Source organism: Halichoerus grypus, chromosome 3 (genome assembly GCF_964656455.1).
Source record: "Halichoerus grypus chromosome 3, mHalGry1.hap1.1, whole genome shotgun sequence".
NCBI lineage: Eukaryota > Metazoa > Chordata > Mammalia > Carnivora > Phocidae > Halichoerus > Halichoerus grypus.
In genome coordinates this window covers 185,990,709-186,006,351 of record NC_135714.1, presented here as the reverse complement: position 1 = coordinate 186,006,351, position 15,643 = coordinate 185,990,709, and the positions used below count along the sequence as shown (strand labels likewise).

The 15,643-nt window shown below is 34.8% G+C and overlaps 1 protein-coding gene across 2 annotated transcripts in view; it reads right to left on the bottom strand.

Annotated features, from left to right (window-relative positions):
* Nucleotides 1-11,235: 11,235 nt before the first annotated feature.
* The window catches only part of TUSC3 (tumor suppressor candidate 3), a 258,418-nt gene continuing 254,010 nt past the window's right edge, over nucleotides 11,236-15,643 (bottom strand). For both annotated transcript variants that reach the window (XM_078069672.1, XM_078069673.1), the window contains one exon: nucleotides 11,236-12,366. Coding sequence is in view for 1 of the 2 variants with exons in the window: in XM_078069673.1 (XP_077925799.1) it covers nucleotides 12,351-12,366 (16 nt within the window). In the remaining variant the exon portion in view is untranslated. The remainder of the gene's footprint in view (nucleotides 12,367-15,643) is intronic.

The following is a 15,643-nucleotide window of genomic DNA, read 5'->3' as shown; positions in this document are numbered from 1 at the left end:
GTATCTTTATGACCATTACTTTTACTATATGTGCTACTGAAGGGAGCATGATGACCACTACTTTTTAAAAAAAAATTTTAAAGATTTTATTTATTTGAGGGAGAGTGTGAGAGAGAGTGGGGAGGGGCAGAAGGAGAGGGAGAGAGAATCCTAAGCTGACTCTCCACTGAGCATGGAGCTGGATGCAAGGCTCAATTTCATGACCCTGTGACCATTACTTTATCAAGCATATTGCTTATCTCCATTTCATTTAGCTCTGTTGCTATAACTTTGTCCTATTCATTCATTTAGGACCTATTCCTCTGTCACCTCATCATGTCTAACTCTTTGTCGATTTCTATGTGTTAAGAAAGTCAGCTAGGTCTCCGCTCTTAAAAGCAGTGACCTTGTGAAGAAGAGATCCTGTAGTGCCCTCCCATGCAATTTTCCCTGTTCACCAGATCCTGGTACTTCAGGGGTGTCTCCTATGTCTGTTGCATGCCCCCTATTGTAGCTGTGACACTTTTGCTTTCAGTTCAGTCATCTGCAGTGGCTCTCTTGCCTGTTGTGGGCAGGGTTTGGTCTCTGTGTTGTTAAGGCTCCCGTTTGCAGCTGCCTTGGGCTTAAGTTGGGTCAGATCAGATGTTTGCTGGAGATGCAGTCACAACAAAGTGCATGGTGTTGTCCCTGTGACACTTTTGTTGGCGGACTGGGCCTGTAGTCAGACCAGATGTCAGCCCCCTGCTGGGGCTGCAGTCAAACTGGTGTGTGTGGTTACCTTTTCCCCAGGGCAGGAGTCACTTTGGAGTGGTGGTGGCCCCTTTCCAGACTGCTTGCACAATGCCACTATTATGGTGCCACTTCAGATGGACTCCTGCCAAGTGAGGTGGATTCGATGGGGCGGATCAGAAGGCAATTGTAGGGTTAGGCTGTGTGGTTTGGAAGCTAAGTGGAGTGGTTATGCTGGTTCTTGCAGATGTCCATTTATCTTGATGAGATGGGGGGAGCATGGGAGAGAAATGGTGGCTTACAGCTCTTTTGTTTTTGAAGTCTCCTAAAGATCCCTGATGCTGTTGTGTTTGTTCTGGGATTAGTAAATAAATCTCCTGCCTGTATATCCCTGGCATTTTTCAAATTCCTGTTTCTGTGCTGTATCTTAGTGGCATTGTTTGTTTTGTGCCATCTCTTTAAGGGCAGAGACTATTTCCTCTTGCTGTCCAGCTCTCACAGAGCTCTGCTCACTGATTTTTAAAGTTCTTGATGTTAGGTCCCACTGATAGTAAAAACTGACAAAGTTAAGTTCCTCTGGTTTTCAAAGCCAGATGTCATGGGATTTGTCTTCTAGTGTGTGCTCCCCATGCCTGGGGTGCCTGGACGGGGTCTGCTCCTTTCTGTTCTCTGTGCTTTTAGTGTCCTTTTCTCCCAAGGTCAGTCTTGTGGCTCACTTTGGTTCCTGACAATGTCTCTGCCCTTGCTACTTTTTGTCAATGTGGTCTCTTCTCTAGATAAGCTGTGGTGAGTCTGTTCTATCAGTCTTCAGGTTGTTTTCTGGATTATTTATGTTAATGTGGATGTTGTAAAGGTGTATTCATGGGACAAGGTGAGCTTAGGATCCCTTTACTCCACCATTTTCCCCAGATCTGATTTCATTTGTCTTTAGATACAAATATTGCATTGAGTATATATATATACCACCTCTTCTTTATCCATCCATCTATTGATAAATACTTGGGTTGCTTCCATATCTTGGATAAATAATGCTGCAATAAACAGACCTTTGTGCATATATCTTTTCAAATTAGCGTTTCATTTTCTTTGGGTAAACACCCAGAAATGAAATTACTAATTGTATGGTCTAATTTTAATTATTTGACAAAGTTCCATAGTGTTTTTCCATGATGACTGTATCAATTTACATTCCCATTAACAGTGCAAAAGGATTCCCTTTTCTCCACATCCTCACCAATACTTGTTATTTCCTGAATTTTTGGTAATAGCCATTCTGACAGGTGTAAGGTGATAGCTCATTGTGGTTTTAATTTGCATTCCCCTGATGTGTTGAGCATCTTTTTATGTGTTGGTCATCTGTGTATCTTCAGTAAAATGTTTATTCAAGTCCTCTGCTCATTTTTAATCAGAATTTTTGTGGTGTTGATTGTATAAGTTCTTCATATATTAACCCCTTATTAGATATATCACTTGCAAATATCTGACCCCCATTCAGTAAGTTGCCTTTTAGTTTTGTTCATGATTTTCTTCACCTTGCAAAGGCTTTTTAGTTAGATATAAGCCTAGTTATGATTTTTTGTTTTTTGTTTTCCTTGTCTGGGGAGATAGATCCAGAAAAATATTGCTGAGGTTGATGACCAGGAGTTTACTTCCTATGTGTTCTTTTAGAAGGTTTATGGTTTCACGTCTCATATTTAGGTCTTTAATCCATTTGAATTCTATTTTTGTGTATAGTAATAAGAAAGGGGTCTGCTTTCATTCTTTTGCATGTAGCTGTCCAGTTTTCTCAACACATTTTATTAAAGAGACTATCTTTCCTCCACTTTAAGTTCTTTTCTCCTTTGTTGGTTAATTCCCATATAGGTGTAGGTTTGTTTCTGTTTCATTGATCTATGTGTCTATTGTGCCAGTAACAAATTCATCTGATAGCTGTAGCTTTGTAGTGTAAGTTCTGGGTTTATGATACCTTCTGCTTGTTTTGTTTTTACTTTTTTTTCTTCTCAAGAATGCTTTGGCTATTTTTGGTCTTTTGCGGTTCCATATAAATTTTACAATTACTTGTTTGAATTTTGTTGAAAAATACTATTGGTATTTTGATAGGGATTGTATTGAATCTTTATATTGCTTTGGCTTTTATGGACATTTTAACAGTGTTCTTCCACTCCATAAGCATAGTATATTTTTCCATTTGTGTGTGTGTGTGTGTGTGTGTGTGTGGTCTTTAAATTTCTTCATCATTGTCTCATAGTTTTCAGAGTATAGGTCTTTCTTTCACCTCTTTGGTTAAACTTATCTCTGGGTATTTTATTCTTTTTCATGCAATTGTAAATGGGGTTGTTTTTAAATTTTCTCTTTCTGCTAGTTCATTATTAGTGTATAGGAATGCAACAGATTTCTGTGTATTAATTTTCTGTCCTTCAACTTTACTGAATTCATTTATTCTATAGTTTTTGGTGGCCTCTTCAGGGCTTTTTATGAATAGGGTCCTGTCATCTGCAAATAGTGACAGTTTTACTTCTTCCTTACCAATTTGGATGACTTTCTAATTTCTGTGGTTAAGATTTCCAATTCTTTGTTGGATAAATTGGTGATAGTGGACTTATCTTGTTCCTAGAAAATGAAAATCTGTTCAGATTTTCTATTCCTGATTCAATCTTGAAAGATTATATGTTTCTAAGGAACACGTCCTTATCTTATTCCTGATCTCAGAGCAAAAGCTTTCAGCTTTTTACCATTGAGTCATCGAGTATGTTTTTAGCTGTGTGTTTTCATATATGAACGACCCTTATCCTGTTATGTTCCCTCTCTTCATATCTGGTTGAGAGGGGTTTTTTTTCTTTCTTTTTTTTTAATTTGAATGGATGTTGAATTTTATTAAATGCCTTTTCATCTATTGAAATGATCACATGATTTTTTTTTTTTTTAATCTTTCATTTCACTAATGTGTTGTATCATGTTGATTGATTTGGGAAGTTGAATTATGCTTGTATCCCTAGAATAAACCCTACTGATTATGGTGAATAATCCTTTTCATATATTGTTAAATTTGTTTTGCTAATATTTTATTGAATTTTAGCATCTATATTCATCAGGGATATTGGTCTGTAACTTTTTTGTTTGTTTGTCTGGTAGTGTCCTTGTCTGGTTTTGGTATGAGGACAATGCTAGCCTCATAAAATTAAGGTAGAAGCATTGCTTCTCTCTATATATACATACAGGAATAGTTTGACAAGGATACATATTTTTCTTTAAATATTTTATAGAATTTATCTGTGAAGCCATATGATTCTGAACATTTGTTGAGAGTTTTTTGATTGAATTTCATTAGTAGTAATCAGTCTTTTCAGATTTTCTATTTCTTTCCAATTCAGTTCTAGAAGATTTTGTTTCTAGGAATTGACCCATTTCTTCTAGGTTTTCCAATGTGTTGGCATACAATTTGTCATAGGAGTTACTTATAATCCTTTGTATTTCTGTAGTGTGGGTTATAACTTCTCTTTTATTTCTGATTTTGAGTCCTCCTCCACCCGCCCCTTTTTTTGATGACTCTAACGTTTATTTATCTTTTCAAAGAACTAGCTTTTAGTTTCATTGATTCTGTTTTCTTTTGCAGTCTCTATTCATTTATTTCCACTCTGATTTTTATTATTTCCACTCTAATCTTTTCTTCCTTCTACTAACTTTGGGCTTTGATCTTTTTCTAGTTCCTTTAGGTGCAAGGGTAGACTGTTAAGATTTTTCTTGTTTCTTGAGGTAGGCCTGTATCATTACAAATTCCCCTCTGAGAACTGCTTTTGTTGCATCCCAAAGATTTTGAACTATTGTTTCCATTTTCATTTGCATTCAGGTAATTTTTATTTGCCTCTTTGCTTTCTTTGACCCATTGGTTGTTTAGTAGAATGTTTAGCCTCCATGTGTTTTTCCCCCATTTTTCTTGGAATTCTAGTTTCATAGTGTTGTGGTCAGAAAAGATACTTAATATGATTTCAGTCTCTTGAACTTATTGAAACTTGTTTTGTAGCCTAACGTGTCTATCCTGGAGAATGTTAAAAAGAATGCACACTTAAAAAGAATGTGTATTCTGCTTTTTGAATAAAATGTTTTGTACGTATCTGTAAATGCCACTGGTTTCCATATTGATTTTCTGTCTGGGTGATCTATCCATTGGTCTAAGTGGGGTGTTAAAGTACTCTTATTATATTACTGTGAATCTCTCTTTACATCTGTTAAGTTTGCTTTATAAATTTAGATGCTTCTATGTTGGATGCATAGATATTTACAATTGTTATATCCTCTAGTTGAGTTGGTCGCTTCAGCATTATGTAATGGCCCTCTTTTTCTCTTGTTACAGTCTGTTTAAAGTCTATTTTGTCTGATATAAGTACTGCTATCTAATTTTTTATTTTTTGCTTCCATTTGCATGGACTATTTTTTCCATTCCTTCACTTTCAGTCTGTATGTTTAGTACTAAAGTGAGTCTTCTTTAACAGCATATAGATTTTTTTTTTATCCTTTCATGCACCCTATGTCTTCTCATTAAATGTAAATGGACTTAATACTTCAAAGTAATTATAGGTAGCTATGTACCTATTGCCATTTTGATAATTGTTTCTGGTTGTTTTTATTGTCAACTGTTCTTTCTTCTCTAGCTCTCTTCTCTTGTGATTTGATGCCTTTAGTGTTATGCTTAATTCCTTTTTCTTTATTTTTCTGTGTGTCTATTATAGATTTTTAGTTTGTGCTTAACATGAGGTTAGTAAATAACTTCCTATATTAAGTTGATCAGTTGGCTTTGAACATACTCTAAAAGGCTATATTTTTACTCCCTGCCCCTTGCCATGTTTTATGTATATAACATATTTTACAGCTATTTTGTGTATCTCTTTACTAATTTTTGTAGAGATAATTGGTTTTACTACTTTTGTCTTTTAACCTTTATACTAGTTTTGTAAGTATTTGATGTACTACCTTTACTGTATGTTTACTTTTACCAATGACATTTTTTTCTTTCATAATTTTCTTCTGGTTATGGCCTCCCCCCCCACCATTGAAAGAAGTCCCTTTAACATTTCTTGTAAAGCCAGTTTAGTGGTGATGAACACCTTTAACTTTTGTCTTGGAAATTCTTTCTCTCCTCCAACTCCAAATGATAATCTTGCTGGGTAGAATATTTTTGGTTGTATGCTTTTTTCTTTCAGCACTTTGAATATATCATGCCACTCCTTTCTGGACTTCAAGGTTTCTGCTGAAAAATGAGTTGATAGCCTTATAGGGTTTCCACTGTCTGTGACTATTTGCTTTTCTCTTTTAGCTTTTAAGATACTCTTTATTAATTTTTGACTTTATTATGTGTCTTGGTATGGACTGCTTTGTGTTCATATTGTTTGAAGCTCTGTGGTTCCTGGAGCTGGATGCCTGATTCCTCCTGTTAGGGAAATTTTCTTCAAATAAATTTTTTGCCACTTTCTTTTTCTCTCTTTTTGGATCCCTTAATGCAAACATTAGTACACCTGATGTTGTTGCCGAGATCGCTTAACATATCCTCATTTTTAAACTTCTTTTTTCTTGCTGTTCAGGTTGGGTTCTTTCCATTATCCTGCGTTCCACATCACTGTATGTTTTTCTGCATCCTCTAATCTGCTGTTGATTCCCTCTAGCATATTTTTCATTTGTTATTGTATTCTTCAGCTCTGAATGGTTTTTGTATGTTCTTTTTGTTGAAGTTCTGAGTTAATTCATTCTTCTCTCCAGTCTAGTGAGTATCTTTACGACCATTACCTTGAACTCTTTATCAGATAGATTGCTTATTTCTGTTTCATTTAGTATTTTTTGGAGTTTTTTGCCTTGTTCTTTTGTTTGGAACATAATCTTATTTTATCTGTCTCTGTTTCTGTGCTTTAAGGAAATGAGCTATGTTTTCTGGTTTTGAAGGAGTGGCCTTATGTAGAAGGCATCCTGTAGGGCCCTTCCTACTGTGACTGGGTTGCAACGCTGTGGAAGTGTTGGTGAATGGGGTTGGCTTCCCCTTCGCCAGGGCAAGAGTTGCTCTCAAGGAGTGCTGGTCCTGGCTGGGGCTGCCTGCCAGGTGTGGTGGGGCGGTAGTTGCTTTTGGGAAAATGCCAGTCCTGACTGCATTTAGGTGGAGTTAAGCCCCACTGAGTTGCAGAGGTCCCAGAGTTAAGCCCTGCTAGTTGTTAGGAGGCTCACCTTCCTGGTGCAGGTCCCCAGGGCTGGGGGTGTCCCATATGGGACTTGATCCTTTTGTTCCTCATGGATGACCTTCATACCTATACTATCCCTCCTGCTTGTGGGTTCCCACTGTGTCTCTGATTTCTGTCATTTTCACTATGTCACTTTCAGAGAGTTGCATTATATGTAGGTCATGCCTTGATTTGTCTGTAAGAAGAGGTGAGCTCAGGATCCTCCCCCAATACCATTTTCCTGAAATATCTTTATAGAACTTTTTGATAACCCTTTTTATTTCTGTAGGATAGGTGTTAATTTTCATTCCTACTTTCCATTCTAACTTTAGAAGTTTGAGAACTATTTTGTTTTTATTAGTGTAGCTGAAGGTTTCTCAATTTTGTTGCTTTTTCCAAAGACCCAAGTTTTGCTTTGATTGACTTTTTCTCTTCTCTATTCTTTATCATATTTATTTCTCCTCTAATCCTTATTATTGCCTTCATTCTGCTGCCTTTGGGTTTAGATTGCTTTTCTTTTTCCAGGTCCTTAAGGCATAAAGTTAGGGTATTGATTTGAGATTTATTTTGGTATATAATTTTATATAGTTCTATCATACTTTAAAAATCCTTCACAGATCTCTGCTTTTAGTTGGAATGTTTAGTGCATTTATAAAGAAATTACTGATAGGGACTTCTGTCATTCTACAACTTGTTTTCTATATGTGATATATATTTACTCAATTCTTCCATTACTACTCTGTGGTTTATGTTAAATTTATAACAGTCTAGTTGGAATAGCAGCTTACATTCAACAATATACAAGAACTGCTCCTCTACGATTCTAGCCATTTGTTTTTATGAGATTACTGTCAAATTACATTTCATGCACTGTGTCTGATTTGTGTGTTCTGTTGAGTCCCTCTAGCAAATTTTTCAATTATGGTTTTTCAGTTTTAGAATTGGTATTTGACTCCTTTTATAATTTCTATTTCTTCATTGATATTTTCTATTTGGTGATGCATTGTTCGTTTCCTTCAGTTCCTTTGTCTATGGTTTTCTTTAGCTCTTTGAATACATTAAAGACTGTTAAAGTTTTTAGCAAGCGAATTTCTGCTTTAAGGACAGTGTTAACCTCTTTCCTCTTTCTTTGTATGCTTTCTAGTTTCTTTGTATGCTTTTTTTCAAACTGGTCATTCTAAATATTCCAATGTAGCAACTCTGGAAATTGGATTCTGCTCCCTCTCTAGAGTTAGTTTTGTTGCTTGATCTAAGTTGTAGTTATTTAGTGAATTTTCAAAGCTATTTTTATAAAAATAGTGTTCCTTGTCATGTGTGGTCTCTGAAGTTTGTATTTCATTAGTGGTCAGCTAGCGGTTTGACAGAGCTGTCCTTAAGTGCCTGCAGACAAAAGAAAGAAAAAGAAATAAAAGAAACTAGTTCCCTGGGCTTTGCAGATTGACTCTGTTGGGTCACGCCATCAGTACTTATGCAGGGATTTAGAACTATGCTCTAGCCTTCACAAGTCTTGCTTGGGCTGGGTGTAAACATCATTAAGAAGTAAAAGCCTAGGGTCTTCTCAGATCTTTTCTGAGGATGTATACTGATCTGGGTTTTGGCATGTGGCAGCTTTTCAAAGCCTTTATTCCCCAAAGTACTGCACTCTCCAGCTCTTCCTTTCATTCAGGCCTCAGCCATGTGTCTACTGTCTGTCACAACTCTTAACTCTTGCCTTAGGCAGGACAAGTTCATTTCCTTTTCAGTATTTTGGAGAAACACCCTCTTGTAGCAACACCCTGAGAAACTTCTGAGTTAGGTGAAACAAAGGTGAACCCCTTGCTTGAATTCTCCCAGTAGCCCTCAGGTCAAAACAAACACTATTCCTTGGGAACAGGAGCATTCTGCCTCCTGTAGAACCAGGTCCCTATACCAGTTACAGGCTGCAATTTTTCATCCTCCTCCACTACTGACTGGCAAGGAGGATGGAGAAAGACTAATACAAATGCTATTAAGCTATCCATCTGAGTTTCAGTCATTTTTTGTTTAAGCTTTCATTTGATTTATGTTACATTATCTTCCAGACTTTGAACAATATTGAGTGACAGTTTCTGCCAGTCTTTCTAGTGTTTTTGTGGAATGGATGGGTCCTTAAGAGTTCCTCATTCTGCCATTTTCATTGCCTATAAGCATGCATAATTTTTAGTGGAAACAGACACACCAACATTTGGCTGAATGTGACCTGATTTTTCCTATTATAGTCCGAATGTGTGATGCTTTATTAAAACTTAGTGAATACTTACACTGTTAGTTATATGATAAAAACATTGCATATATATTTCAGACATAAGTAGGTAAAAAAAAAAAGGAGTATAGAAAAATTCATAAATGACACATACTCATGAATTGTATAAGGGAATTGAGGGGCTAGCATGAACACACTTGTACCCTTGTAGTGTGACTACTATGCTCACCCTTCTCACACTATTAGAAAAAATACTATCAGAACAATAATTAGTTTGACCCAATACAGGTTCTTGCTAGAATATGAAAATCCTCTTGTTTTTTTAATATTTTAAATTGAATGTTAATGAGCTCTTAGGAACATTGTCTCCAAAAGTCCATTCAAATGTTTTGTTGCTAGATGCTCTAGTTAATGTTTGCCTTTGTTACCAGTATTTCTTAAAACACAATGTTTACTGTCTTTGATCTCAAAATAATATGTCATGCCTTATTTAGAAATAACTACTCCCTTCATGTACCCTTAGGGAGGTTCTGTGGTTACAAGATCTAATCTCCCCAAATCACCATGCTTGCTGAATTGTTAATTGACAAGGGATATTACTTTATACACAAAAGAAAATTATAGTAAACACACAACACTATTGGGCTTACTTATGTGGATATCTGATGCAAGGAACAGTATGCTGAGCAAAATGCAACATTTTATTCATCAGATGTTGTTAGAAATTAAACTCCTTTAGATGGAATTTTATGTTAAGATTTTCTCCTTTAAGTAGGAAAGCAATTCTTTTTATTCTAACTGAAGACTATTCAACATATAATCAGTATTTAAGGGAGCCTTCAATACAGTAAATCTGGTTGAAAAGTGACATTGGAGGATACAGCATACCAGATAAGAATTAATTTTTCAATTTAATTTGTTTGGCAAAGGTAAAGATAGCCTATATTACATATGTGATTTTCCATATGCTAAATTCTGAAAGGAAACTACATTTGAACCACTCTGTAGTTTTGCCTATAGCACTTTCCAGAACAACTTGTCTTGAGGCAGTTTATTTCCCTCTAGAATCACTTCCCTAATGCAACAACAGTCTATAGAAAAGTGACAGCTCTCTAGCTGTAAAATGCTAAAAGACTGTTTTTGTTGTAGGCATATAATTACTGAGAGGAAATTATATAATATAGGCTATAAAACTTTTACTAATCTGGAATAGGGATGTTCTCCTTACCTTGGTCATTGTCTGACTTTGGTCGTGACTGAACATTATATTAAAGCTTTATAGACAAACTAAATGTATGTTGTTTAATAACAACTTTGAGCCTTAAGGGGACAAACAAAAATAATTATAATCAAGATATGTTTACATGTAAAATTTGGTCTCAGACTCCAATTGTAATACCTGTTCTGAATGAACCTTAGAAAATGTAAAAATACTCAATGGATTTACATTTACAGGTCAAGTGCTACCTAGGGATAGGCATTAAACAAATGATCATGATCACTTAATGCTTTTCCATAAATGTCATTCCAGTACTAAATTTATCACACTTTGAACAGGAACTAGGGGACTTAATGTGCTTTTTAATAATAGATTTGGGAATATGTGGTAAGGTGAACATAGTTCTGAATTATTATGCAATTTTCACTGAATATCCTGTTTTGACAAGATGATAACTTATTGCTAGCACACATATTGCCCTGGAACTTAGCTTCATATACCCCTGTAGGATTTTATATTTCCCATTCTTTCTTTATTGAATTTCATAAAGGTATGAAATAAGTAAATTCAGTAGATGTGCACTTGGTTCCTGTTGAGACTGTATACCTGAAACTCCTAACTAACAAAGTTCTCCATGTTCTGTTATTTAGATTTTAATGAAAATTAGAGGGCGCCTGGGTGGCTCAGTTGGTTAAGCAACTGCCTTTGGCTCAGGTCATGATCCTGGAGTCCCGGGATCGAGTCCCGCATCGGGCTCCCTGCTCAGCAGGGAGTCTGCTTCTCCCTCTGACCCTCCACCCTCTCATGCTCTCTATCATTCTCTCTCTCTCAATAAATAAAAATCTTTAAAAAATATTTAAAAAAAAAGAAAATTAGATAACAAAACCTTAAAAAAAAGGAAAAAAGTTTATTGAACTGACTGCATTTTTAAATTATTCTTCAGCACCACAGAAAATAAAAATTCAGGTTTCAGAGTTTGAAAGCCCAGTTAGAAGCTCTATTTTTCTATTCTTTTTGGCTTTCAGCTTCTAATACTTCTGTAAATCAGACAAAATTTATATTTCCTGTCTAATTTACAGGGTTGTTGTAAAGAAAAAAGATAACATTTGCAAAAGTGCTTTATAAACTAAAAGAGGATATACAAACATAATAATGATTAGACTCCTATACTTGGTTTTCAAGAAAGCTTCACTGACTCATTCATGCATAGGATAATTTTCATCTGGATTCAGGGAATGAAGTTTTGATGGCAAACTTTTTCCATATAACACACGGGGGAAATGGCCATCATGGGTTAGTTTTGCAGTTACAAGTCTGGATTCCTGGGTGACCCTTCTAAAGTTAGAGAGGAATTAATTTCTAGTTTTGGTGTGTTGCTTCTATCACCTGATGCTTTCAAGCTTATTGATTTAGTCCTGTTTGCTTTAAAATTTATGTTCTGGGAAAACCTCCATTTCCCAGGTTAGGCTTCCAAGTTGCAGGCACTATTCATCCAGCTCCCTGTCTCTTTATCTAATTGTGATTAATAAGAACAAAACATTTGTAACCATACACACATCCTTTATACTGAAATGACAATGAGTATAATTTTTTAGTACGTGACATATCATGCATATACCTTATCTCTGTACAACCTTAAGGATTCTTTAACATATATTTCATAGTTTTCCCTTACTAACATTGTGGTTTTCTTTACTAATGAGTGAACAGTTCTAACACATGAATTCGTAATTACATTGTCATTTATTTCAGTCCTATAGCATATACTGAATAGAATATGCTTGAAAACACTTCAGTATTTCCTTTGTTCTTTCCAGTGCTAATATGAAATCTAACCATCCACTTCTATAAATTAAATTCACTAGGAAAACACATTTCAAAAATTATACAAGAATAAGCTAGAATTATCACAACATGGAAATGAACTCAAGAATTCAAACTATATCTCAGGAACACTTTATCTTCATGGTAAACATTCACTTTATGCAAATCCCACTTGGCTTCATTTAATTAAAAAGCTGAAAAAGAAAGAAAATTGTATGCTGAAAATAAGGAAAACACAATATACTTTTTATTCACTCTAAAATAGTACATGTAAATAGCATATAAAAATGTCATAATTATATTCATCCCATTCTAATTTTTTATCAGGGCAATTTCTCTGAACTAGTTCCTGGAATGGGGTCAACACCTGTGGTGAGAATAGGCCAGGGCTGGGAGAGGATGCTGATAAGAACTTGAACTAGCAGTGTTTAAGTTTGGGTAAAATACCCTATTTCTTTCTGTGAGCCACTTTCATTGTTGCTTAGAGCAGTAGTTAAACCAGCATTTAAACTGGTAATGTAAGTAAGAGGAACAAAAAGTGTAGGTTAAAACAAAGATTTGAAGTGGGTCATTTCAATGTCTTAAAAAAAATCTTCAATCTATAGTTCATTCACTTACATAAAATAACTAAACACTTGATGTTTTTTAATGAAATTTATAGCTGAAATATATTGTACAACCAAAAAGAATGTATTTATGAATTGAGTGTCATTAGATTCTGAGTACATAAATATCTGTACATAGATGCTTGTACAGATAGAAATAAAAGTAAAAGGGAGCTATTTTTTTTTAACTTCCCTAAGCGAAGTTTTAATCTATGAACAGAAATATAAGTTGTAAGATGGTAAGTCAATTTAAATAACATTTACTAAGTTTCTGCTTGATATTTTTACCTTTTTTCTAACACGTGGCAAGGTTTTTTGTTTTTTGTCTTGACAATACAACTTTGCAGGACAACCAGAGACAAACCATGTTTTAACCAAATAGTAAAACAAAAATGAAATTAATTGTTGCTATAGTGGGAAAGCCACGTAGTTGGAAAACTGTTTAGTTTCTTAAGTTTAACATCTGGATGTTTAAATCCTAATATCCTAGGAATATATTTCTTTGTCTTTCTGAACCTCGGTTTCCTCATTAGTGAAAAGAATGTTTGTTTGGTTGATCTCCAAAGTTCTTTATAGTGCTCGTATTTTATCAACCTAGTGACCCTAGTGACACTATGTGCTCAAAGTAAACACGTATTTAATAATACTTAAAATGTTATATAATATATAATAAAAATAAATATAATACAAAATTATAAAATAAAAAGGCTATACAAACTAAAATAAGTACTCCATTTCTGAGGAATTATTAAAGGCTAGAAACCACATGCTGATCCCTCGATGCAATAAGACCTTGCTTCTATTTTTCAAAATAACTAGTTATGACTGAGATCCTGTAAGGGTAACCATCTTCATGAAGAAGAGTGTCAGCAGGGAAACTTGCTCAGAGCGGTAAGCAGTGGCTGCTAGTCAATCCAAATAATCCCTAACACTGATGGCAGTGTGCAGAGATGTGTCCTTTGTAGATGAACTCTGGCATTTTCTGCCTTTAAGTTCCCCTAAAGACTAAAGGCTAAGTGAAGAATGAGGGTTAATGATGAAAAGAAAACTTGATCATAAAATACTTAAAACTTAAAGTTGAAAAAATTATGACTTAAAAAAACAGAATTTGTAGGGTTTATTTATTTTTTAACTGGTCTAAACATTTCCAGCTGTGTGCATTAAAGATCACCTTTTATCACTGCTAAAAATACTATACCATAAAAGCAAAAACAGTAATGTGACCCTTATGATTATTTTATACTTCCTAACTTTATAGTCCTAGAAAAGTCCAAAAGATTCTGATTTTTAGATGTTGTTAAATTCACAAAATAAAAGGATCTCTGTATCTTATTATTAAAATAAACTAAGAATCCTTAGTTACCACACTATTGGTTCACACTAGGGATTTTTCCCAAACTAAAATACTTATTTTTTTCTAAAAAAAAGCTGTTAAGACAATCTTTTGTTTACATTTTATTATGCAATGACAAATATGTATTTTATCTTGAACGCGATCCTATTGTCTTACAATAAAGGATAAGTTTAACAGACTACCTGTTCTTTTATATTTAAAATCTTTTTCATAAAAAGTTAAAAACTTACAAGTGTTTGTTCAAGACATTGGAAAGATCGAAGTGTGTCAAAAATGTTTGTTAAAATCTTTCTTAGAAAAGCATAAACTATTATTCTCTAGGTAATCATTCAGTATTAATATTAAACATCCAAGGTATATTCCAGTATGAGTGTTTTATATGGATTTCATCACTCGAGATTAGTCCCTCATTCCTATTTGTCAGGTTCTGACATGATTTTTTCTTTTCACATTTACCTGTCTAGTAATTTTGATGTATAATGTAACAGTTCTCCTATATTTATGTTTCTAATAGTGCTTGGATAGTATCTTTCCTAGTAATGCTTATTGTAAAAATGTTTAAAAATACTTTTATAACATGGAAACTGTTGAATACCAAAAACCAAATATACTCCTCTTACTTGGAATGTATTTTTCAGTGTTGTGGTTGGGTTCTTCAGAGCAGGAGCAGCTGCCTTGGGTACCACCATCAACTTCTGTCTGGACTCCCCTCTACCCTCTGTCATGAATGATTCTCTTCACAGGTCATGGTAGTGTGTACATGTGTTAACACTGACTACTGTAGCTAGCTTAATTTGAAGTGACTGGTCAACTGACTCAAGCAGCAACAGAAGATGGAGGCTACATGGCAAGTCTAGAGAATTGTACACAGAAATATGAGAGAGCAGACTAGAACCAGCATGAATATGCCCCAGAAACTCCCTCTTTTTCTAGCTTGAAGGGATGCAACTATTCCCTTCTGGTCTGTGTAATTTGATTACCGCTTAAAAGTACATCAGGGATGCAGACAGGCATTGTGTATACAAAGAAGGAATGGGATGAAGACCTCCAAAAACTTGCAAGTTTGGTTCTTTCCTAATTACTTCCTCATACTAACATTCAGGATTTACATAAAAATGTGGTCCCTGACTTGCAGAAAAGTGATGTTCCAAAAGTTTGTAGCAAGGTTATTATTTGAAATTCCAAGTAAGTTTTTCTAGAGAAACATTATTTAAAATGGTAATTATTTTCTCAAAGTTGAGCCAAAAAATGTCTGTCTCAATCAGTATTCAGCAAAGATTTACTGCCCATTTATTGTGTATAAGAATATTGTGTATAGAAGGGTGTTGTAAGACATGTAATGACTAAAAGTCATGGCCGTTAGGTTTCTTTCCTAAAGGAGAGTAAGACCTGGACACAATTAAGTGTAACACAGACATACTTGATATGATGGCAAGTCCAAGTGTTACAGGAATTGAAAAACAAAGCAAAACTCTGACTTTGAAAACAAGTTAAATGAAGAGATAGTAGCCT